The 24020-nt window shown below is 39.9% G+C and overlaps 1 protein-coding gene across 1 annotated transcript in view; it reads left to right on the top strand.

Moving 5' to 3' along the window:
- Window positions 1-17858, top strand: part of LOC137005347 (NACHT, LRR and PYD domains-containing protein 3-like) — a 47891-nt gene extending 30033 nt beyond the window's left edge. The window contains exon 7 of the mRNA XM_067366206.1: window positions 17305-17858. Coding sequence (XP_067222307.1) covers window positions 17305-17858 — 554 coding nt within the window. The remainder of the gene's footprint in view (window positions 1-17304) is intronic.
- Window positions 17859-24020: the final 6162 nt, after the last annotated feature.

Raw genomic sequence — 24020 nt, 5'->3', positions numbered from 1 at the left:
ATTTTGAAAGTAATTGAAATATGTGATAATATGTTTTGTTTTAATTTAGAATTAATCCAGCTAGTCACACAACCAGGCTTTATAGATCTCTCACAAGAGCAAGGAGGGGCCGAAAGGCAGGACCAGGGCGCCACCCCCAGTGAGATCGTATTAAGAAATGGTACCCCGCCTATAACGCCGTCATCAAGAAACAATGACGATGTAATATCTAACGCAGACACAATAGACCTTACTTCAGATGAAGATCTTCAGGGTGATGACTACGAACCACCCGCAAAGAAAAGAATCATTGGTGTCGTCACCCCTATGAGGATACATATACCCACGGTAAATGACGGTAGAGAACATTATTCATTATTTTAGGTTCATTGACTGAAATAATCCTGAAAATATGAAGTATAGGTGAAAATCTTGACGTTATCTGCTATTTTTTACAGAAAGACAAACATCTGCGAGTGTACTAAGATGGTCTGATTCACAGCTAAATGCTTGGGACCAGGCGTCATGGGCAAGCGAAGATGACGCACCAACGAGAGGCGGCCAAACCCCGTATCCATCACAAGAAGAACCAGTAGAACAAGACCAAGAACCTGCACACGAACACACACATGAACAAGAACAAGACCAAGAAGAAGAAGGAGAAGACGGCAACGTGTCAGTGGCTTCGAGCAATAGTTCATCTCGAGGTCACCAGCGCAGTGAGCGCATTGAAGCAACGCTCAATCATACCCTTACCGAAGTGCTGGCAATACACACGCATATGGATGGAATTGAAACCCGTTTGGATGATATTATCCGCATTTTAAATGAGCAGATGACAATGAATGAGAGAGGGTTCGGGTGTGTACTATCTAACGGTAATGAAAATCTGAGAGAGAAAAGACTGATGGTGGATCTTCTATGTGCAACTCACAGAGATGTACAAGAGATCAGACATTTTCACAATTGAATGTTTGTCTGTTTTATTACACTATGATTTGTATATTCTTTCACCTGTTATGAATTTTAAAATTTCCGTCTGAATGTTTTTATATTTTGTAGCAAACCGTTTTGATACCATTACTGTTTTTGAACAAAATAAATATTAAAATGGCCGATGAGAAATGTTTTTGTGGAGACAAAATGCATTCCTGTCAACCAGACCATTCTCTCACAGAGCTGTTACAGCGTGAGCTTGACTTGCATACTGATAACTGTGGCCAAAGGTGTGATAGATTACGACAGATGTTAAATATGTATCCAGAATCTGTAGAAATGTCTTTAAATGATGTTTCGTTACAACGTTCTTATAATTTGGATGATTTAGAAATGTTTGTAGCACAATCACACACCGTTGACCTGTGTGATCGATTACAGAGTTTATTAAATGACAACTCCATACCCAACGTACAAGATGGTGCTGGTCTAAATAATGGCTCAAAATGTAATGATCCTACACTCTCCACAGATAGCGGCGGCAATATCCCTTCATCATCTATCGGTGATGCTACCCCTACCGGTACCGAAAATTCTGATCAGCCAACGTCTGACAACTCAGCTCGCCCAACAGGTAATCAGGCTGTTGAACTCCCGTCCAGTAGTATTACCGATAGACCCCAGACACAACGTCCCGACATTGACGCGCTGATTAGACACGGTGGTTCCGTAAACGGATATCATGTTTTACCAAGACCACGCTTCAACAGCGTACAATTGCGTAGGACGATGAATCTGAGAGAAATCAACTCTAATGATTTGGCCTCATATCATAATTTTTTACACAATACCTTCAGCGATATAGTGACGTTTGCGCGAGATATTGGTGGAGACGGGTGTGTTATCAATTTATCCATGTCCGCTCCTTCTTTGAGAACTCCCATTAATACTGTTTTAACATCAGGGAGTAATTATGACGTCGGTATGTTTCTGGATCAATTTGAAAAAGTTTTACAGAGTGACGACCAGATATTGACGGATGACTCGGTCGAGATTGATGCGATCATAGCCATTAACAGACAAGGCGGTGGTCGGGTACGTCGCAAACTCACCGATTTGGCTTGTCACGAGGTGATTAAGCGTAAAAAAATGTTGTTATTCTGCCCGTTAAACATCTCGAATAATCTATGTTTCTCCATCTGTCTCGCTCATTTTCTCAACCCCCAGTTACCCGAGAGCGAACTAGAAAGAATGGCGACCATTATCCACAACAATGCGGGGTTCTCCATCCACAATAAAATTGGACTGGACAACATAGCGACGTTCGAAACCCTGTTAGGTATCAAAATCGTCGTTTTTTACAGACCGACCGCCGGTACGATAGAAACATTCAAAAATCAGGATGAACCTCATCCTAAAACAGTATGCCTCTATCTGCATGTCGCTCATTACTACATGATACTGAATTTGACGGCATTCATAGGCGCTGATTACGTGTGTGAATTTTGTTATAAAGGTTACACAAATCGCAGAGATCATCATTGTAACTACGTATGTAACATGTGTCATGACCCCGATTGCCTCTATCTGCATGTCGCTCATTACTACATGATACTGAATTTGACAGCATTCATAGGCGCTGATTACGTGTGTGAATTTTGTTATAAAGGTTACACAAATCGCAGAGATCATCATTGTAACTACGTATGTAACATGTGTCATGACCCCGATTGTCACAGATTCCCTAAAAAACCGGTGCACTGTCCCGATTGCCTGCGTTTCTGTAACTCCACTTACTGCTACGAGATGCATAAAAAACCTACCCCAGATGGAGGTAATCCTCCGTGCGATGTTCTAAAATATTGCAAACTATGCAACAGGCGATACACTGTTGCTAGAAAACCGCACGAATGCGCCCCTCATCGATGTGTACATTGTCACGAAGTTCTTCAACCTCTCGGTGTACATAACTGTTTCATACAGCCTCTTACACCCAAGCAACCCTCCACAAATTACATTTTCTACGATTTCGAAACTCGTTATGAAAATGGGAAACACGTCGCCAATTTTGTTTGCGCAATCACTTTTAACGGAAAGAGATTTGTAGCCGAAGGCGTCGACTGCATCGCGAAGCTAATCACCCGATTCAGGCAACCCAGATATAAAGGGTACTGTTTCATTGCCCATTACGCGTCTAGTTTCGACTCCTTTATAATTCTGGAGTATTTTTGCAAAGCGGGTCTTAAGCTCGACGTCATAATGCAGGGATGTAAATTAATCTTCATGTATGATGACGCTTTTGACCAGCGGTATATTGACAGCTATGCATTTATCCCAATGGCCCTCTCAAAGATGCCTTCTGCGTTAAACCTGAGCACCGTAGAAAAAGGCTACTTCCCACATCTTTTCAACAGAGTCGAAAATGAGAGTTATGTCGGCCCCTACCCTGACAAGAAGTACTACAACTACGATAACATGTCCGATAAGGATCAGGCAAAGTTTGACGCGTGGTACGGCAGAACTACTGATAAAGTGTTTAACTTTAAGAACGAGTTGTACGATTACGGCGTGAATGACGTCGTTTTGCTGCGCGAAGGGTGTATGAAATACCGCGAGGCATTCATAGAGTGCACCAAGCTCGATCCATTCGGATTCACGACGTTAGCAAGCTGTAGTATGGGAGTCTTCAAAACACACTATCTCGAAAAAGATACGCTGGCTCTGACGCATAACAATGCATACGTTCAACAGAGTAAGACGTACTCGAGCGCAACGATCGAATGGTTAGAGTTTGTAAAAAAGACTCGAAACGTCGACATTCATCATGCTTTAAACCACGGCGAAGTGTCGGTCGGTCGTTATTTTTTAGACGGCTACTTTGAGCAAAATGGGACTAGGCATGGGTTGGAATACAACGGATGTTTTTACCATGGACATTCTGTCGCTTTGAACCTCATCAGAGACACCCCCTGTCGGGTGTAACCTATGGGGTTCTCAGGAGACAGTTTGACGACAAGGTTGAAATTCTGCAGAACGCATACGGTTTACAGATGGAAGTGATCTGGGAATGCGAATGGGACAGGATGAAAAAGACTGACCCTGCTGTGATGGAATTTATGAGCACTTATTCCGCCCCAGAGAGGTTGAAGCCGCGAGAGGCGTTGTTCGGCGGACGTACGAACGCATATAAACTCTACCACAAAACGCGCGAAACTGAGAAAATAAGTTACTTGGATTTTACCAGTTTATACCCGTTTTGTCAGGCTAGAAAAAGCTATCCGATCGGTCATCCTCAAATCATTTTCAAAGATTTTGAACCTATCGAAAATTATTACGGTTTAATAAAAGCTACCGTCTACCCTCCGCGCAAATTATTGCATCCTGTTCTCCCTTACAGATGCAACGGTAAACTGATGTTCCCGTTATGTCGCACATGCACTTGCGATCAAAACCAAACAACAAACTGCGACCACAACAACGAGGAGAGGGCGCTCGAGGGGTGTTGGGTCAGTATCGATCTTTTAAAAGCCATCGAGAAGGGGTACGTCGTCGCGAAAATAGACGAGGTATGGCACTTTCCGCAACAATCAGACACATTGTTTAGCGAATACGTAAAGACGTTTTTGCGGTTGAAACAACAAGCATCGGGGTACCCGTCAAACGTTGTCACAGACAGTGACAAAGAGACTTACATTCAGAGTTATTTTGAAAAAGAGGGGGTACAACTTGATCCTGAACATATCAATCATAACCCCGCACAGAGGTCCATCAACAAATTACTGTTAAACAGCCTTTGGGGGAGGTTCTCGATGAGGGAGGGGCTACCTCAAACCACGCTCGTGAACGATCCCGAACTTTTCACCAGAATAGTTTTTGGCGAAACCGAGACCATGACATATTTCACTTTTGTCTCGGACGACGTAGCGCTTTTCCAACATCGTCCTAAAAAGGGAGACGTTGTTGAGACTCGTGACATTAATGTATTTGTAGGTGCGTTTACAACCACGCACGCTCGGTTGGAATTGTACCAACTCATGGACAAACTAGGCGACCGTCTCTTGTACTCCGACACAGACAGTGTCATTTTTGTGTCTAGGGACGGTGACTGGGAGCCACCTCTGGGTGCTTATTTGGGGGAGCTGACAAATGAGATAGATGACGGTGATTATATCACAGAGTTTTGCTCCAGCGGCCCAAAATCTTACAGTTATCGCACGGCCAAAGGTAAAGTGTGCATGAAAGCTAAGGGTATAACGTTGAACGCTAAAAATTCCCAAGCCATCTGTCTGGATAGCCTTATCGGTCTGGTTGACGGTTATGTGACTTTGTCTGATGATACGCAATACATCCTGGCTCACACTGAAAACATTGTGAGGAATAAAAAGACGCTCACTTTGCATAACAAGTCAGTCATTAAAAGGTTTAAGGTGGTGTATAATAAGCGCAGACTTCTGTCCGACTTCACCACCCTTCCTTATGGCTACTGAACCTACGATGCACAGAAGGTCCCGGGATGTTTCTGATTTTGATTTCAGACTTCAGTTCCCATTCAGTTGTGTGATAAGTGGCCCTTCAAATTCAGGGAAGAGTTATTTTGTAAAAAAACTGTTGGAAAATGGCATGAATTTGATTTAAAAAAAAATTGAAAACATTGTTTTTTTGTATGATTGCTGGCAACCATTGTACGATGAATTACTTAAATTGTATGACATTAAATTTGTGGAAGGAATTCCCCCGTGTCTGGATGATGATGATTTACTACCTGTCAGTAAAACCAACCTACTCATTTTGGATGATTTGATGGGAGTGGCCTGCGGGAACAAGTCTGTCGAAAAGGCCTTTACGCAATTTGTGCACCACCGCAATCTCAGCGTTATATACATCACTCAAAACTTATTTGTCCAAGGTAAATCCAGCAGGACCATTAGCTTAAACACAAATTACTTAATTCTGTTTTAAAACCCGCGGGATGCCAATCAAGTGGTTGTGCTAGGACGGCAGATGTACCCCGGAAACGCCAAATACTTGATGGAGTGTTATCAAGATGCTACGAGTCAACCTTTCGGCTATCTAATGATAGACTATAAAGCAAAAACTCCTGAACAATTTCGCCTCAGAACGGGGTTGCTTTCCAACCACCAAGTGGTTTATCTCCAGAAAAAACGAAGGACGTGACAGTCGCTATGTCGGCCAGACTTTGTAAACATCTCCCGCTATTAAAACTGCTACATAAATCGACGCCTAAACAACGCCGTCTTATTTTACAATCGGCATCCGACGAACTCATTTTAACATTGTGCGAAGTCGCTCTTAACATACTCTATGGCACGATTCCTATCAACCGTCAGCAGTACGAAAAACTGAAGAGGAGGAAATAGGAAATTAAATTTGTTACCAATAAAAAAAATTGGTATATCTGCCAAGAAGCGCATTTTCAACCAGACTGGCGGTTTTCTTTTACCTCTCCTGAGTGTCGCTATGCCCTTTATTTCAAGCTTAATAGCGTCTAGACAGGGCTGATGGTGGAATACGCCGAGAAGATGTATTTAGTGCCTCAACACCAACTGGAAAAGCTGAGAAATGAAAATGTTCGTGAGAATATTCAACAGACCATTGAGAACGATCTGGATACAACCATAAGAAGTATTCTACAGAGGTCTGATTTGAATCAATACGAAAAAGCCAAACTCTATACAAACACCCTGAGCAGGTTTTTGGCACTCGTTAAACAAGGCAATCGTGAGAGTAGCGTTTTAACCCTTTCACTACCTCATTCCGAGCCCACCCATAAAGACGACCGCGGTCCTACCGACGATGGCCACAACCAGAGGTGGGCACAAATACATCAAAAACTATTTTGTTACAAACTACAAATACTGGCTCATGAAATGTAACAAAATAAAATACAAAATACTGATGTGAAAAATGTATTTAAATAAAATACAAGTAATTCGTATTTTGAAAATACAAAAATACTCCCACAATAATTTTATGTCTTTTTTTTATTACTGGAAGGTCAATAACACAAATAGTAGCAATAACACAAAAACATTTAGCCAGAATGAAATCTATTCACTTTAAATCAATTACTTCTTCATAATTAATACAGGAAAAATCACACCATATTGCTTTACTGAATGTAAAATAAATGAATGTCTTTAAGCCTACTTCAGTGGGCCTATAGCCTGACCTTTAAAATAGATTTTGAGAGTGGTAAATATATATATATTTCTCCCAAGACCCCTACCTCACTAGGTAATCAGCTCATTACCTCAGATCAGTGGAGAACTAACATTACTGCAGAAAATGTTGGGGATAGGCTAGTACTCCAGGGGGAAAAAATAACCGACTGAGATTTTTTGTCACAAAATCAAAATTCCATTTTAATCATAATATATGAGATTAATCATTTACATTTATGCATTTGGCAGACGCTTTTATCCAAAGCGACTTACATTGCATTCAAGGTACACATTTTACATGAATGATAAAACATTGTAAAAAACATTTTACAAGGTACACATTAATCATAATATGTGTGGGTTTGTTTTACACACGACACTAACTGCCCTGACCGCGTATGCCTTTTCCATAGTAGAATCGCGCTGCGTGCGCAAGTATTGAAAAACAATAGGAATGATGATTATTTTACACAAAATCCGAAGGAATATGAATATTTCTCACCTTAAATACGTTTAAAAACGTGTAAAAACTGCAGATACATTTTATATTGTGAGCGCTTGCATGGGGATTTCAGCGGAGTTACGAGCTTATGACAATCTCATAAGGCACAATTTTCTCTATAATGCTGTTCAGTGTGCAATATGTGTGTAGACTGTATATTTTTCACAAAACACTTTACCTTAATGCCGTTTTTAAGAGGAGCAGCGTGGCAGCTCCACTTTTTCTCCTGTGTTCAAAACTCATTCACTTCTTGGAGGGAGCCCGGTCCAGAGCTGTTAAGGGTGTCACGTGATTTTCGTGCATCTAACCTGGACGCAGGCTGCGTCTGAAAACCTAGGTAGCTGTCTTGTTGCCTCGCTGTCTTATAAGAGAATGACTTGTACTGCAGCGTTTGTGCATGAAGGTACCTCATGAGACTTCTGAGGCAGTGTAACAGTTTAATGATCTACAACAATATAGCACGAGCTTTGGTGAGAACTAAACAAATATTTAATTACTACAGTAGTAATTTCTCGATAGAAATGATAAAGATGGCGTCCGCAATTTTCGGACGCCATCTTTATTTTTCTAGCTCAACTGTCACAGAATGGAAAGCACAGGATTGGGATATCAAAGGCAGTGAAGGACACATCTATGCTTCCTTCAAAAATCGATCAGATGAAGGTATCTCATGAGAGAGGAAGTGAAGCTAACATTGGATTCGGACGTGCCTTGATGCCTTCCTACCTTGAAATATGTCCTCAGAAGGCAGCATTTTACAGTTTTCGGACGCAGCCATTGCCATTGCCATTGCCAACATCAGACCGAAAATATGGCAAAATCATTTACTATGGTGATAAGCATAGGCCTATGGTGATTTTTCTTAAATATTTAAGTATTTGAAATACTCTAAATACACTCCCTCAAAATATTTTGTTACAAACTACATTTTATTTTTTCCACACCTGCAAAATACAAATTACAAAATACACTAAAGTAATTAAATACGTATTTAAAATACATTTAATTGAAATACTGCCCATGTCTGGCCACAACGGCAATGTGGAAGATGTCGCGACCAAAGTTCTGAAGAATGTACCATCAAGGAGCGCGAAAAATACGCGCTACATATTAGACAAAATGTCTAAAGCTAAAGAGATCAGCGATTGGAACGAGTCAGGGGAGTTTGTGTTCAAGGGTAAAGTTATACCGGGGTCACACATGTTTGATTTGATAAAAAATATCACTGCTCCGCACAAGGTACGGGATGCCCAAAGACCCGTAGGATGGACCAAGTTTCTACAAGCATTTGGGGAATTAAACATTCCATTTTCTACAGTGCCGAATCATCATGTTAGACAAACGATTAATTCTTTAAAGAGTAAACCACGCGCCGACGGCACTGAGTATGGCCCCCAAGCTAAAAAGCCAAAAAAGAAAAAATTCCCCCACTCATCGTCTCCGCGATCAGAGGATTCATCGTTTAAGTCGCATTCTTTCGATCGTGGACAGTGGTTAGAATTTTAAGGTTTCTTTATTTTGTTAATATTGGAATAACTAAATGCACTGTTCATGTACCGGATGTTTGCATGTAAAATAAAAGACAAGAGAAAGATCCCCGTTTAAGCGTTTTTATTTGTTTATATACTAAACAATCACATTGTTAATTTGATCAATCAACCACAGTCCGTAGAAGTATTACAAGATTGTACACATTGAATACACAGACTTAATTTTTCATTACAAACATTCGGCCTTAATCTTTTCACAAAGAGCCTGACCATTTTATCATTTTTAATATAATCTTCGCTGTAGAGCCTCAGCACATTGTCATAGTCGACACCTCTGGTCATGTGGTACAGAAAAAAACTGTCCGCACGCATCCGATGTAAAATCTTGGACTCGTCTGGCTGAATATAGGGTGGTAGCGGAGTTGGTTGTTAGAAATGTTTTGATGGTGGGTGGAAAGAGATCACTGTCCGGAGGGTTGCCATAACTATCGAAAAAACAACTAGGTCCGTCCTCATCCAAATAAACAGCGGTCCAGTGTTCGCCCGGCATGTGGGCCGGATCCGTATTAATTATCGTCATTGCAGGTAAGTTCGTTATCGGTACCGTAGGGAGTTGATCACATGGTAGAACACCGATAAAATGTGGTTTGCACATGATTTTTTCAATGCGAAAGAAAACAAATTTTCTTGATTTGAAACACGGCTGCCGGCCGGTATGGAGAAATTTTTTAGGCATACCCTGTCTATAGGGTACTTGGCCATGGCCCCGAGTAAGGCCTGTGCGTGTCCTAGTCTAACGGATGGTGATACGGACACTTTCTTGACAAACAGTGACGCAGTCATGATTTTTAATTTGTAAGCGGGGTCACAAGTTTTCATCAGACAGAATTCATCCTTGCCTCTGATCATGCGAATTTTAATGTCAACGCCGTTCAGCATTAATTTTTCTTGAAAGAATCGGCGCAAGTAGGCGCAAGTAGCTCGACAGTCTTGCTTTCGCTTGTGTATCGAGCTCTTTTTGTCAAGCCGGCGTTAGCGCCCGCGGGATCCGCCACGTCCATCTGACCGGCTGTATCTTTGTAAAACAGCCCCGCGGAGAAGAGTGATTCCAGCGCATCTTTACCGTAATTAATGAGGCTCTCGATTATGGCCCGGTATGGATAGGTACTCGAACTCTGAGATATCAGCCGATCACCAAGACTGACGTCGACTTGCGAAAATATAGTTGTTCCGGGGTAATTTATTAGACCGACCTTTGCGTCCTCCGCTAGGTCGCTGCCATCAGGGGCTGTGATTTTAAGCCGTAGATACACCAAGGTGTTATTTAGGTCCAAATAATCCTCGCCGGTTCCGGCAATAAAAAACTCCAACGGAGCAGAGTCCGATATAGCCGATAATGGAGGAACTTCTAAATAGCTGTTTTTCTCAATAACAGTTTGCGTTAGCGGGACTGTGAATAGGTCCAATTCAGACTTGATGCACTCGCCTGACATGCGGTGTAGTAAGGCCATGTTAGAAAATGGTTCGCTTAACTGATACGTTACGCTTCACAGACTTCTTACGCTTTCTACTACCAACTGCTAACTTCTTGAAGGAACGGGCTGTTTTCTTCTTTTTTGTCACGGTACGACCACGCCTCCTTATACCCGGAGGTTTAGATAGACTCTTTCGTGCCATTACCATCAAGCCTGATCCGCCTTGCGGTTTAGAGTCGTCATTATTTGATCTCGACAGAGCGTTCGAGACTACGTCTGTCACTATATTTTTGGCGGCCGATTTTAGGTGAGGTTTGGCAATGCTGAACCCTCTTTTGAGAAATGGTATGGCCATCCTAAACAAACCTCTGAACAATCCACCAAGACCGGCCCCATACATAACTCCGCCCCCTGCGTATCCTGGCAGACCTCCGCCGGCCTGATTTCGGTAATAATTGACATATTCCGCAGCGTTCGTCTCACGGGGGTTATAATAATTCATTTTAAAGAATAGAATGTTTCGACGGTTTAAAGTGAAGTTTTACAACAACTTTTCCGTAAGAAAATGGTATTTCGCAGTTATGATCGTCCTTCAATTCCACGACAATGTCCGTGATGAGCTCCTTGTTGACCGGTACGTAATGAGGTTTGTCGTATCTAACACTAACCGTTTCCTTGTTTTCACCCGATATATGTACGCATCTCAAAAGGGGGACGTGCGAATCCCCGACGGCCTGATATTGGATAATGTCTGTGTAAACGTAGATCGTATAGAGACCCGCGTTAATATCAGCCTGATAAGGGGCGTATGTATTAACACTCGTTGTAAAATCAGCTTCAGCATGGTAGTCCTCACGTCCGAGAGGATCATCCGGCTTCACCCCTAAAATAGTGGCGTAACATAGAAACCTTGATCTTCCATGATAGTAGCCTTTACATGAATGAACCGATCCGTAATGAGTTTACACGTTTTAAGGCTTTTGCAAATCCACCAGAGTTTTTTTGTCAATATAGCTATTAAATTTCGACGGCCATCCTAACCATTTCACTAAAACGAGCGTAGACCTCCCCTGTTTTTTCTCCCCTAAAACCTTTTCCACCTTAAACGACTTGTTTTTGCTCACAATGATCTTTTGTAGCTCTTTTTCATAAAAAACTCCGTCAATGATCTCACCGTCGTAATCAGATAGTCTGTAGACAGGTGGTTGACGAGGAATGCATGCTGATATTGTGAAAAATTCCTCCGTGTAGTTCTGCTCATACCCTTTGGCGAATGGCCCTCTCACTTTAGAGATCCTAACAAGATCTCCGACTTTATATTTAAATAAAACCTTTTCATTCTTCTTTATATCACCGTACAAGTTTTGAAACACACTCGCCTCATTTTCTTTGTTGACGTCAAAAGGTCGCATCCTAACACTCCGGTGATAACTGCTGTTGTACCCCTCCATAATATCTTGTAAAACATCTATGTACCGGTGGGAGTTTGTGGCCGTTAAAAATCTCCACATACGACTTTTTAATGTTCGATTAAAACGCTCCACGACGCTAGCTTTCAAATCCGTAGCCGTTGCGAAATGAGTGATGCTTTCATTAAGTCTTGAAAACGCTTGTTAAAAAATTCCGTCCCCTGATCAGTCTGTAATTTCTGCGGTACACGTCGCTCTTTGAGTATAGACTCAAACGCCTTAGTGACCTCTGCACCGCTTTTATTCTTTAGTACACGACACCACGCATACTTGCTAAATACATCGATGCAAGTCAACAAATATTTATTATTATCATTATCCTTGGAATACGCAGTCATATCAACGAGATCCGCTTGGAACTGCGCGTCGATACCATAAACCACAACTCTATTGCGTTTGTATTTCACAGGCGCGGTTCTGTGTAATGTGTAAGCGTCCTCACCGGCAAGCCAATCTGAAACCTCTTTATCGCTTAGACGGACGCCACTATCCTTAAAGACCGCGTCTTTTAGGCGTTTTTTCCCCCCTAATGATCCGGGGTTGGAAGGTGTATAATAAGCATCTTTCATGAGCTCTGCCATGTTATCGGCTCAACCTTTTGCAAAAGAATAAGACAAAGGCTGGTATGCGTTAAACTTTTTATTAAAAAAACGTTACAGGATATATGATATGATATATGATAATGACAACTATCTCAAAGTAATAAAACAAGAAAATATACATGATAGGATATATGATAGCTATCTCCGAGTAATAAGACAATAAAATAAGAAAGACAAGGTATTACATGCAGAGTATGAAGAGTAAAATTTTGTTAGATACACTCTAACCAGAAAAGAAATTCACGACATGTCTTTAAATCACGGTCTTGAATCCGATATCGGTAAAGCAGCCGTCTGTCACGTCAAAATCCTGTTTAGTAGCGAAAGGTGTGTCGGCGCAGAGTTCCGTCAGGAAGGAGAGGTTGCGGTATCCGAGCTCTGTGCAGAATTTATCCAACCATTCTTTCAAAGTGTCCGTTGCAGAAGTGTTTTCTGTTAGAACATGATCCGTAGCATTATCATCAGGATGATCGAGATCGCATTTGTATGAGTTGAAGAAGCAGTGCATCTGCTGTGGAGACATGTCTCGAGCCATGGCTTATAAATGAGAAGTGTTGGTGGGTTAGACTTACCCGCTCTTTTAATGGCTGTAGTGAATGGGCGGGGCCGGCAGTTCGTACATGTCGCTGCGGGGGCATCTCTCTGGGTGGAACAGGGCCACTTTAATTTTCTTGTAACCATCATGTATGTTGCACCAATTGAACATCTTGTTTATCGCCGAGAAAAAGCCACTCAGCAGATCCAGATCACGCCACGTGAACAAAAACTGCATCTCGTACAGTTTGTCGTGTTCTTCCTTTTCCACAAGGCGTCGGGGTGGGTCACGGAGCTTTGTCTTGTCTTTGCAGCAGAAAATGTAGACATATTCGTCGTCATTCTTCATAGAATGGTCTCCGACCACACGGAACCGGGTATTCGGCACCACACCGTCAAACTCAGAGATGTACAACGGCATCCCCCGGCAGTCATTCAGATCCTTCCAGACACGGCCGTAAAACAGCACCCAGTCTTTCTCATGAAACACCACACACGGATCCCCCCGGTAAAAATCACCGAGGGTATCTGCTGTGTAGAGAGTCACGACTCTGGATGCTTTATGAAAGATGTAGCCAAATACCCGCTTATTGGACATTATATTCTCCTTTTTCACGACATCCGTATTGTCATGGAGAAACTTTGTTATACTCGTATGTCTGCAATGTTTTTTTGGTGCCATTTCCAGCCCGTCATATATCGAGTCATCATCGCTATCCATATCAGGAGTTCTAGGTGAGTTTAAATGCGCCATGTCTATGTAGCCCATAGCTCCTCTTCTCATTTTTGCAGAATGTCTGAACCTCTATTTATATAACCCTGTGACGGAATGCGACAGCCCCGAAATATCTGTTCAAACAACCGGGTCAAACGATCATTCACTCCCGGAGGTCACGGGTCAACAGCCAGATGGACAAACACAAACAACATTACATTCATCCTAATATCCGGAGGTCATAGGTCAATGACATCGGGGTCAAAGGTTGTGTTGACACAGCTGGACACTCAAGGTCATGTGGGGGAGGGGGGACGACATGGGTGGTCCGGAAGGGGGCGGTACCGGAAGCAATAAATCACTTTTTGACACATGCCCCAGGGTAATGACTACTTGTAAGTCCCCTCCAGATATGGTAAATATGTGAAATATATCAACTTTTATCAGAAGGTCAGTAGATTTCACACTTCATGCTGTTTTAAATGCTGCCCGTAAGATGAACACATTTATGAACAAAGTCAATATATCTAAATATTCACAACTTTCAACATGAAACCGAGAAATGAGAGCCAAACTTCCCCTGCCTCTCCCCACAGCCTCTCAAGTGTTTGTGTCACTCACGTCACATGGTTTAGGGTTAATCCTGAGTTACAAACGACATAAATATATGAATGTAGATGATCTTTCAGGTGCAAGTATCAAGACACACCCTGTGAAGATGAGATTGAACACTGTATGAATGTATTAATGTTTGAGTACCAGTTTCAGTCAGATCAGCTTCATCATGTTCCTCTAGGGGGCAGTAACACACACACTCTTTAGGAGGCTTTGAGAGATTTCTCACTATAGTTGAGTTTCAGGAACATCTTCAGCATCACTTTTGACTCTTAAACCAGCATCAGAACATCTTTTTCTCAATGCCACTGTGATCTTGAGCTCGGCTGGAGTTTAAAAGACTCTTATATTGATCTGAGTGATATCAGTGACGCTTCATAAGAGCTTATTCAGATTTGATTGATAACTGATGAACTCCATCAGTCCTGATCTTGAACTGAATGAACTCTGAACTGAGCTGAATGATGACACAGTTTCTTTCTGTAGAGCTGCTCACAGCTGAATGAAGCTGATCATTGATGAACTTTGAGGATCATTCAGTGATTTCACACTGATCTGAACTGAACTGAGCTGAATGATGACACAGTTGTGCTTTAAGTTGATTATTAAAATCTGACTGCGTACACTCATGACATATTAAGAGAGAATGTGAATAAATAAAGGTGTGTGTTTGTGTGTTGTAAAGTCAAAAGTGTGTATATATGACAGAACATATGACAATGTAATATATATATATATATATATATATATATATATATATATATATATATATATATATAGATAAGATATATATATATATAGAGAGATATAGATAGATAGATACACTACCGTTCAAAAGTTTGGGGTAAGAATTTATATTTTAATTTTTTTTTAGAAGAATTTAAAGAAATTAATATTTTTTTCAGTACATCTGTGCACAATAAATGTTTCTTGAGCATCAAATCATCATATCAGAATGATTTCTGAAGGATCATGTGACACTGAAGACTGGAGTAATGATGCTGAAAATTCAGCTTTGAGCACAGGAATAAATTACTTTATAAAATATATTCACATAGAAAACAGTTGTTTTAAATTGTAATAATATTTCACAATATTACTGTTTTTACTGTATTTTTAATTAAATAAATGCAGCCTTGGTGAGCAGACGAAACTTCTTTATAAAACATTAAAAATGTTACTGATCCCAAACTTTTGAACTGTAGTGTATATTGTTACGTATTTAAAATGTTAGTAAAGGGTTTTGAACTTGGTAGTGGTCTGGGTTCAAACATTCAATGCACAAAGTGAAGCATTCACGTGACTGGAAAGAAAGTGAGGCTTTTTTGTTCGTTAATCATGTAATGCGGGGTTAGTTGTAACACACATGGTTTAAATACTTCAACACACGCTAGCATGAACAAACGTATTTACTAGTAGCCATATAGACAAAATACAGAGAAAAAAATGCACCAAAATTCAGAAATCTCTGGAAGATATCGCTGAACATTTATTTAAGAATAGCAAAAGTTAATTTATTACTTAAGTTTATTTTTCATCTATATTTTTGTAAAATGAGACAAATCTGATATTATTTTAATCTCCAATCTGCTCGTTCTTTAATGCTTCAGTAACTATCAGAAGACACTGACCAGGTTTATAATCCAGATTGGGTTCGTTCTGCGTTACAATGTGTCCCGCTATACTATACAGTTACGAAACAACTGGCATAATCAACTTTTATTAATTTCTGTTGAGAAACCATGGAAAAAGATGAATAAAGACTGAGAGGAAGAACCTGAACATCCAGAAAACATTATTTCAAGACATTTACAGCATCTCGTCTATTTATCTCATCTTCTGTGAGAGTGTTCACTGTCAAACACACAATTATTTACTTTTGAATTTCTAAAAAAAAGGCATTCATTTTATATGAAAAAAAATAATTGTCTTTTAATGACAATATTTTAGTTTGTCATGTATATTTTTTAATTAAATCAGATAACAGTTTTAGCTGTCATATGGGGCATGTTGTCACATTTAACTTCCCTTCTTTTGGAGTAAATAAAGAAGAAAGTATACACTGCATTAATGAAACAAAGCCACATATTTGTACCAGACATGTGTGAAATTAATGTGGAGCAAAATAAATTCCCTGAACCCTCAGTAGATTTACACAAACTGAGAAAGTCAAAAAGCGTTAGGTTGTGCCCCGCCGCTCAGAGATAATGCTAAAAAATGTGATTCAGTTCCTCTAAGTGCGTGAACAGGAAAGAGACAGTCGATCAGTCAATTTGGACGGCATTAGTTCGTTCCCACCAATGCAATAATTGATTCAATAATGTTATGCGGACAGACTGGTGAAATACAGTGCCAGGCTTTGATCAAACTTCATTAAAGCTGTTTTGATCCTCCATTTGAATCTGGAGCGTTTCTTCACAGCAGCTGCTCTTGGTAAAAGACCTGAGAGTCGATCACCGAACTGATGGAGGCTTTAAGATTCACAACTAAAGACCAGAAGATCCTAAATCAAGTTCAGATCTGAGACAAATCCTACATGAACTCCTCAGATTCTGGGATAGATCCAGACCAGAGCAAAGCATGCTGGGAACTGCCCAGTTTCAGTTCCTTCAACACCAATAATGATGAAGTGAACTTCAGTTTGACGTGTTTAAGTGGATTAACTCCATTAAATCAGGACAGAATGTGCAGTAATTGTGTGCTTTAACTCATTTTAATGAAGTTCATTTAACAAGCAGCAGAAATCATGTTTACAGTGTAGATTAAAAGATGATTCCTGATTGTGATGTGTTTTATCTCCATCAGATTCCCATCGGATCACTCTGGATCTGAACACAGTGAATGAACGCCTCCGTCTGTCTGAGAGCAACACAGTGATTACTAACACTGACACACCACAGTCGTATCCTGATCATCCAGACAGATTTGATGATCATTATCAGCAGGTGTTGTGTAGAGAGAGTGTGTGTGATCGACGCTGTTACTGGGAGATTGAGTGGAGTGAATATGTGTTTATATCAGTGTCATATAAGAGCATCAGCAGGAAGGGATTGGGTCATGAGTGTTTGTTTGGATATAATGATCAGTCCTGGAGTTTGAGATGCACTCCCTTCAGATACTCATTCAGACACAATAAGATAGACACTGTTCTCCCTGTAGACCCCATCATCAGCAGAACAGTGAATGAGGAGAATCACTATAGAGTAGGAGTGTATGTGGATCACAGTGCAGGAACTCTGTCCTTCTACAGCGTCTCTGGAGACACAATGAGCCTCATCCACACAGTCCAGACCACATTCACTCAACCGCTCTATCCTGGGTTTAGTGTTGATTATCCTGGATCAGTGAAACTGTTGTAGAGTTTCTTCATGACATTAACACTGAAATATCAGGACACAATAAATGTGTGTTAATGACTCAGAGTCACATGATGAAGTAAATGTTGAAATATTGTAATAAATGTTGAACTCATGTATATTGTGTCATGTGGTGTCGTTATGAGGAGCAGGAGTGACACTTACAGATTTAGATCCACTAACCCACTGAAAAATAACATCAACAATCAATTCATCAATTTAATCATTCAAACACAAATGGACATTTTTACACGCATTAATAAATACACACATTTAAAACTGTTTATTTGATTCATGTTTTAAACGTACATTAATAAACAGGCACGTGCAGAGGCGGGGGCGCTGGGTGCTTGAGCACCTGCCCCTTTGCCCCTTGGTGCCCAAAGTGCCCTTTTGTCAAAGCAAAATTTCCACAAATTTTTTTTTTTTTGTAATAACATGACCTTTTGTGAATGCCTGCCCATGCCCAATCTAAATATTACTAAAATTTATGAATAATAATTTAGCCGTAAATAAAATGACCCACATGATGACCTTTCACCTGACGATGACGATCTCATCAGACCGGGACGATTCCTCACGCCGCCGCACGCGCATTTTTTAATTGCCAGGGGATATCTTCAACACCGCGGCAGCTGGTAAGTGGTGTTTCATTCTCAGCGAAGTGATTTCGAAGTTTATTTACTTATTATTTTTTTACAAGAACGATGTGATGTGAGAACATTCAGATGTGTTGTTGTTTATATTGCTGTGTGTGTGGTCTGTAGTGTAGAAGTAACGTTAGCGTGCTGTTTGAGGGAGAAAAGTTTCACAGGCATCGAGGGGTCTGGTCTTTTTTATGTTATTTGACTAAACTATTATTATATTACAGTATTTATTTGTTTTTTTAAAACGTAGAGTGCCTTAAAAATAATTATCACAACACTGGTGTCATGAATGTGGCTCCCTCGTCTCATCCTCCGGACCGCCGGAAGGAGCCATCACCGGAATACTGAATCTCATTCGGACTCCATTACCCATAGGCCCTCATTCCTGGGACTGATTGCACACACACCTGCACGGCATCACACACACCCTATATAACACACACACTTGCATTCATACATCGCGAAGTCTTGATTTGCTACGGTGGTCATTTCTGAGCGTTATTCCCTGGACTGTTATCTCGTTGTTTCTTGGACTGTTACTCTCTGCTGAACCTTTGCTGCCTACCCCGATCTCTGCCTGTGCCCTGGACTGTGTTGTTTGCCGCCTGTCTTGATCTCTGCCTGTGACCCGACTCTGATTCTCTGCTGCCAGCCTCGACCCCTGCCTGTCCCTGTTTACGGTACTGCTTTGCCCTTGTTTGTAAACACTGCTGTGTTTTAATAAAAAGCTGCAAATGGATCCGCACTCTGTTGACCCTTCATTACAATAACATTATTTAAAGATATTAATTTTGGTCCACTGGTTCTCCCATGGTGTCAGAGGAAATCTCAGGCGCTTCCGGTGGCCTGGAGCTCTATCTGGGCTGCTCTACCGTTGCCAGAGGTACCCTGGTTCTTCCTAGGGCACTATCTGGTGTTGGGGCTGACAGCGGGTTTTTAAACCACAAGTAAAGTCTGCCCAGGCTGCCAAGCACTGATGTGCTCGTTAATCCTTTCTTCTCGAGTTCCATTGGACTTTTCAGTAGGTTAGTAAGTACACATTACAACTCCAAAGTAATGAGTAAATAAATGAGTATAGTAATAAATGATATTTAAGAAAACATTCTTGTCATTTCCCTATAAATCTGGTTGCATTACCTCGTAACACGGATAATGACCTGCATCAGACCCTCAGTCGTCCCCTCTCATTCAGGTAGTGTAATATAAGTATAATAACTTGAAAATAATAAAAGATAAAAATGAAAATAAAAACAGGAAGGGGGTTTTAGCCAAAATAATCAACAAAACACCCACTTACTCACTGCCTACTCTACCCAAGTTCTAAATTACTTACTTGGTTTTTCCCCCAAAGAAAAGACGTGATGTGGCTAACTCCCTTTCTCACCAAAAACATTATCAAACTTTGTGATGAAAATAAAAAAGGCACCCCTTCCATCTCTTTATGTAGTTGGTCTTACAGAGATTCATCCAGTTCATCCAGCCCTGGACCAATTGGATACACTCCAGTGTTGGTGCATCCGATATCGACTCCAGTTCATCTTACAGATACATTGATTATCTGTTTGTCAGCTGCATTGGCCATTATTGATCTGAGAAAAGGCACAATACAACAGAACAACAAAATAAAAATAGCAACAGCCACTGCTATTATTATTCTCACTTTAGTAAATCATTTACCCCGTAATTCAAATATTTTGTCAAACTAGTTCCCAATATGCTTATCTCCTTCATTTTCAGTGATTTCTACCCTTATTATTCAGTTTCTTCATTGCCTCGTTGAATGATCCATCAGGAGCTGTATTATTTGGAACATAAGTACAACAGTTAGCTTCATATACTTCACAAACACCTCTTTTCTTCTGCGAACAACCAATTTAATGTTAATCTGTTTTGCCATGTCCTTTTGTTTATGGGTCCCCAACTGTTCTCCAAAGGCTCTCAATGAGTCTTCAGTGTGGTTAATGAGCTTCTGCTAATTACAATAAATGTTATTCATATTTTTTCATAAATTATACACACAAATATACTCAAATTCTGATTTGAATTCATCTGCATCCTTAAATTCATTTGGTATTCCCCTTAGTTTACCATTCAAATCCATGTACACTCCTTTTCTGATTGTTTTTGGACACAAATGTTGCATTTGACTAAAAAAATTAAAAATCATCAAATCATCTGTCAGTGACTTTGATTTTCACAGTGGATCACAGTGCAGGAACTCTGTCCTTCTACAGCGTCTCTGGAAACACAATGATCCTCATCCACACAGTCCAGACCACATTCACTCAACCGCTCTATCCTGGGATTAGGGTTTGTTATGGATCAGTGAAACTGTGTTCCAAACGATGAGTGCTGAATGCGCTTTCCATCTGTGCATGTGCAGTAATAGCAACACCTGCTGAGCCAAAAGCGGTAATGCAGAGGCAACAAAATTTTATCTCCTGTGAGCTGGAGCTGTGTAGATGTGAAATATCAGTTCTCTAATGTAGTCAACACGAATCAAATAATGGTTTAATTTTGACGCATATAATATAATTTTTATACATATTACCCGGGAATATTATTTAAACGTTCCCTTTTTCAGGTATGCTACAGTATGTTCCTCGTGTTTAATTACACTCTTTATATATATATATATATATATATATATATATATATGCAGTAAGCCCTGTGAAGCTGTGGTTTACAGTGGGTTTAGATCAGCTAAAGGGGGCTTTAGGCAAGACACGCTTCATTTAAATACAGTTGATTCAATGTGTTTGCACAAGTTTGCACCAATAAACATTTTGAGATCATGCAGTCCTGACAAATTTCATTTCAGGGAAAGTGGATTCATTATTTATATTTCTTCATTTAAAACATGATTCATTAACACATATTGTAAAACAATCATATTACAAAACATATTTAACAACCACAAAGAGCACATAGCCCAAGCTATGAGTGAAACATAAAAAACACTTTGTACTATTCGACGTCTACTTAAATATTTAAAACATTTTATGATATGATAAATTAACGAGTGCAAACTGTATGAAATGAAGCACGATAGCAAGTCAAGACAAATGTAGGACTGTATGTTTTTAAAAGAAGTTTCGTCTGCTCACCAAGATTGTATTTATTTAATTAAAAACAGTAATATTGTGAAATATTATTACAATTCAAAATAACTGTTTTCTGTTTGAGTATATTTTATAAAGTAATTTATTCCTGTGAGAATAATAATAGCAGTGGCTGTTGCTATTTTTGTTTTGTTGTTCTGTTGTATTGTGCCTTTTCTCAGATCTATAATGGCCAATGCAGCTGACAAACAGATAATCATTTGGTATTCCCCTTAGTTTACCATTCAAATCCATGTACACTCCTTTTCTGATTGTTTTTGGACACAAATGTTGCATTTGACTAAAAAAAAATCAGTGACTTTGATTTTCACTTCCCCCCTTGCGCAATGGTTAAAAATCATGCGCATCCTAAGAGTTGCTGGTGTAATCATTTGTCGTCCTATATCGTTATAGAGTATGCCTCCAAATTGACTCATCAATATTTATTTAATTTTTTATGCAATTTACCATCCTAAATATCAAGGTTCGAATACCACCAATACTAAATTAGTAGCAAAATTCTAATGACATGATCGGAGACCTGATGTCTGGGGAGACTCGCGGTGTGTTCCAAACGGGATATATCGCCCTCCGAAGGGCACTTCGGAGTGGAAACAATCATGGCCGCCATATTGAAGGGTCGTTCCAAACCGAAGTGCTCAAAACTGGCCACTTCAGAGGGCCCTTCTGAATGAAGGATTTACAACTGATGGACACTTCGGGACCCCATGATCCTTTGCACAGGGAAGTTGTTTGATGTCACAGAATGAGTACAGGAGGCTCAGAGTTTGATTTTACCTATGCATTCGTGTTGACTGGACGGGGCTGAGTCATGTGGCTACACAGGCGGTAGTCTGTTTTTAAGGGGGAAGCATTAACAGGATTAAAAAAACAAAATAACCGACATGGGAAAATTACGTCGGTTAGAGGTTCTGAATTCGATTATCGTCCAGCCCTACAACCCACTACAATATCTTACCCAGAGTAAAACCTTCTCCAGAGCAGGTTAGCAGTGTATCTTAAGTTAGCATGGAGATGAACACTGCTGAAGACCAATCTACAGTTTTAGTTTTAGTTTCAAATTAATATCAAATTTATCAGTGTTGCCACTGAAACCAGCTTGATGCAACGCGCCTCATGGAATAGCCTAGACAAGACCACCTGTTGAATGTCCACCATCAAATAACTGGACTCATAGATTAATTAACAATAAATAAAAACTATTAATTTTTATATAAATTAAAAAAACAACTCTGTTGTTTACAGATTTAAAAACTAAGAAAATACACTGGGAATTTGTAAATATTTCAATTGCAATTTATGTAGCATAATCACATAATTTACATATCATCAACTAAAATCTAATAAAGTGATATTTTTTAATTAGTCATGGAAGTTTTTTAACAGCAGATCTCAAATCTGTGCCATAATAAAGTAGTAATAAAGGACTTTATTTACATACTTGTATAAAAACTCAAACTTAACACTCTGAGGTCTGACGGTATCGCCGGCGATACCACCGTGGTTTTTTTCTTATCAGTGTGAAAGAGACTCAAAATACTCCGTCAATGTTGCACATACAATTAAGAGTTATACACCATTTTAATCTGTGGAATATCTTCTTTCATTTGTGTACACTCAGAGTAAAAACAGAATTTTGTGCTTTTTGTAAAATAAAGAAAACTAACATGATGCGTGATTTCTCCTCTCCCTCTGAACGAACTCCAATCTGATAGTTCTCAGAAAATGAACTGTAACTTAGTGAATACTAATGACAAAAAAATTACACTTATGTCTAAAAAAACGTTAAGATGTCAGGTTTTAAATCATGTAAGTCAAATCGAAAAGAAACCTTCTTTGTTTATGTAATCTGTATGAAAAGAGAGCCATGTCAGAAATCCGTGATTCAGCTCATTATCTGCTAATGCGGCCACGCCCACGGAGCCAGCGCTATTCAGACGCTAATTCAGTCAATACATGCATTCAGTATCTCAATCGTGTATTTATTGTCTTGAAAAGTGTTTATCTGGATGTAAAAGTCATGGTTAGCGATCTCTAGAAGACATGCAGTTACTTCCTGTTTACTTGTCTTCTACAGATGAAGTTTAGATGAGTTTTTGTTTCTTTAGCGCCCTCCTGCTGCTGTATGTATTGGAAACTCCATTCATGGAATAGCCTCTTCTTCTTTTAGATGAATTTGTGGACTAAAATGCACAGAGCGCCCTCCGACTTCAAGGATGAATTGAAAACACCAGCGCTCATAGTAATGACAGTGAATATTAAATAAAAATAACTCCTCTGTATAGAAAATTGACATAAGCATATGAGAATCCAATATTTCTCCAAATGTGCATGCTTTTAAACTAAAAGCCTATATTCAGACTCTTTGCATCACAGAAATACATTATATTTTAAAG

Source organism: Chanodichthys erythropterus, chromosome 3, assembly GCF_024489055.1.
Source record: "Chanodichthys erythropterus isolate Z2021 chromosome 3, ASM2448905v1, whole genome shotgun sequence".
In the NCBI taxonomy this organism is placed as follows: domain Eukaryota; kingdom Metazoa; phylum Chordata; class Actinopteri; order Cypriniformes; family Xenocyprididae; genus Chanodichthys; species Chanodichthys erythropterus.
This window is presented reverse-complemented; position numbering and strand designations above follow the sequence as displayed.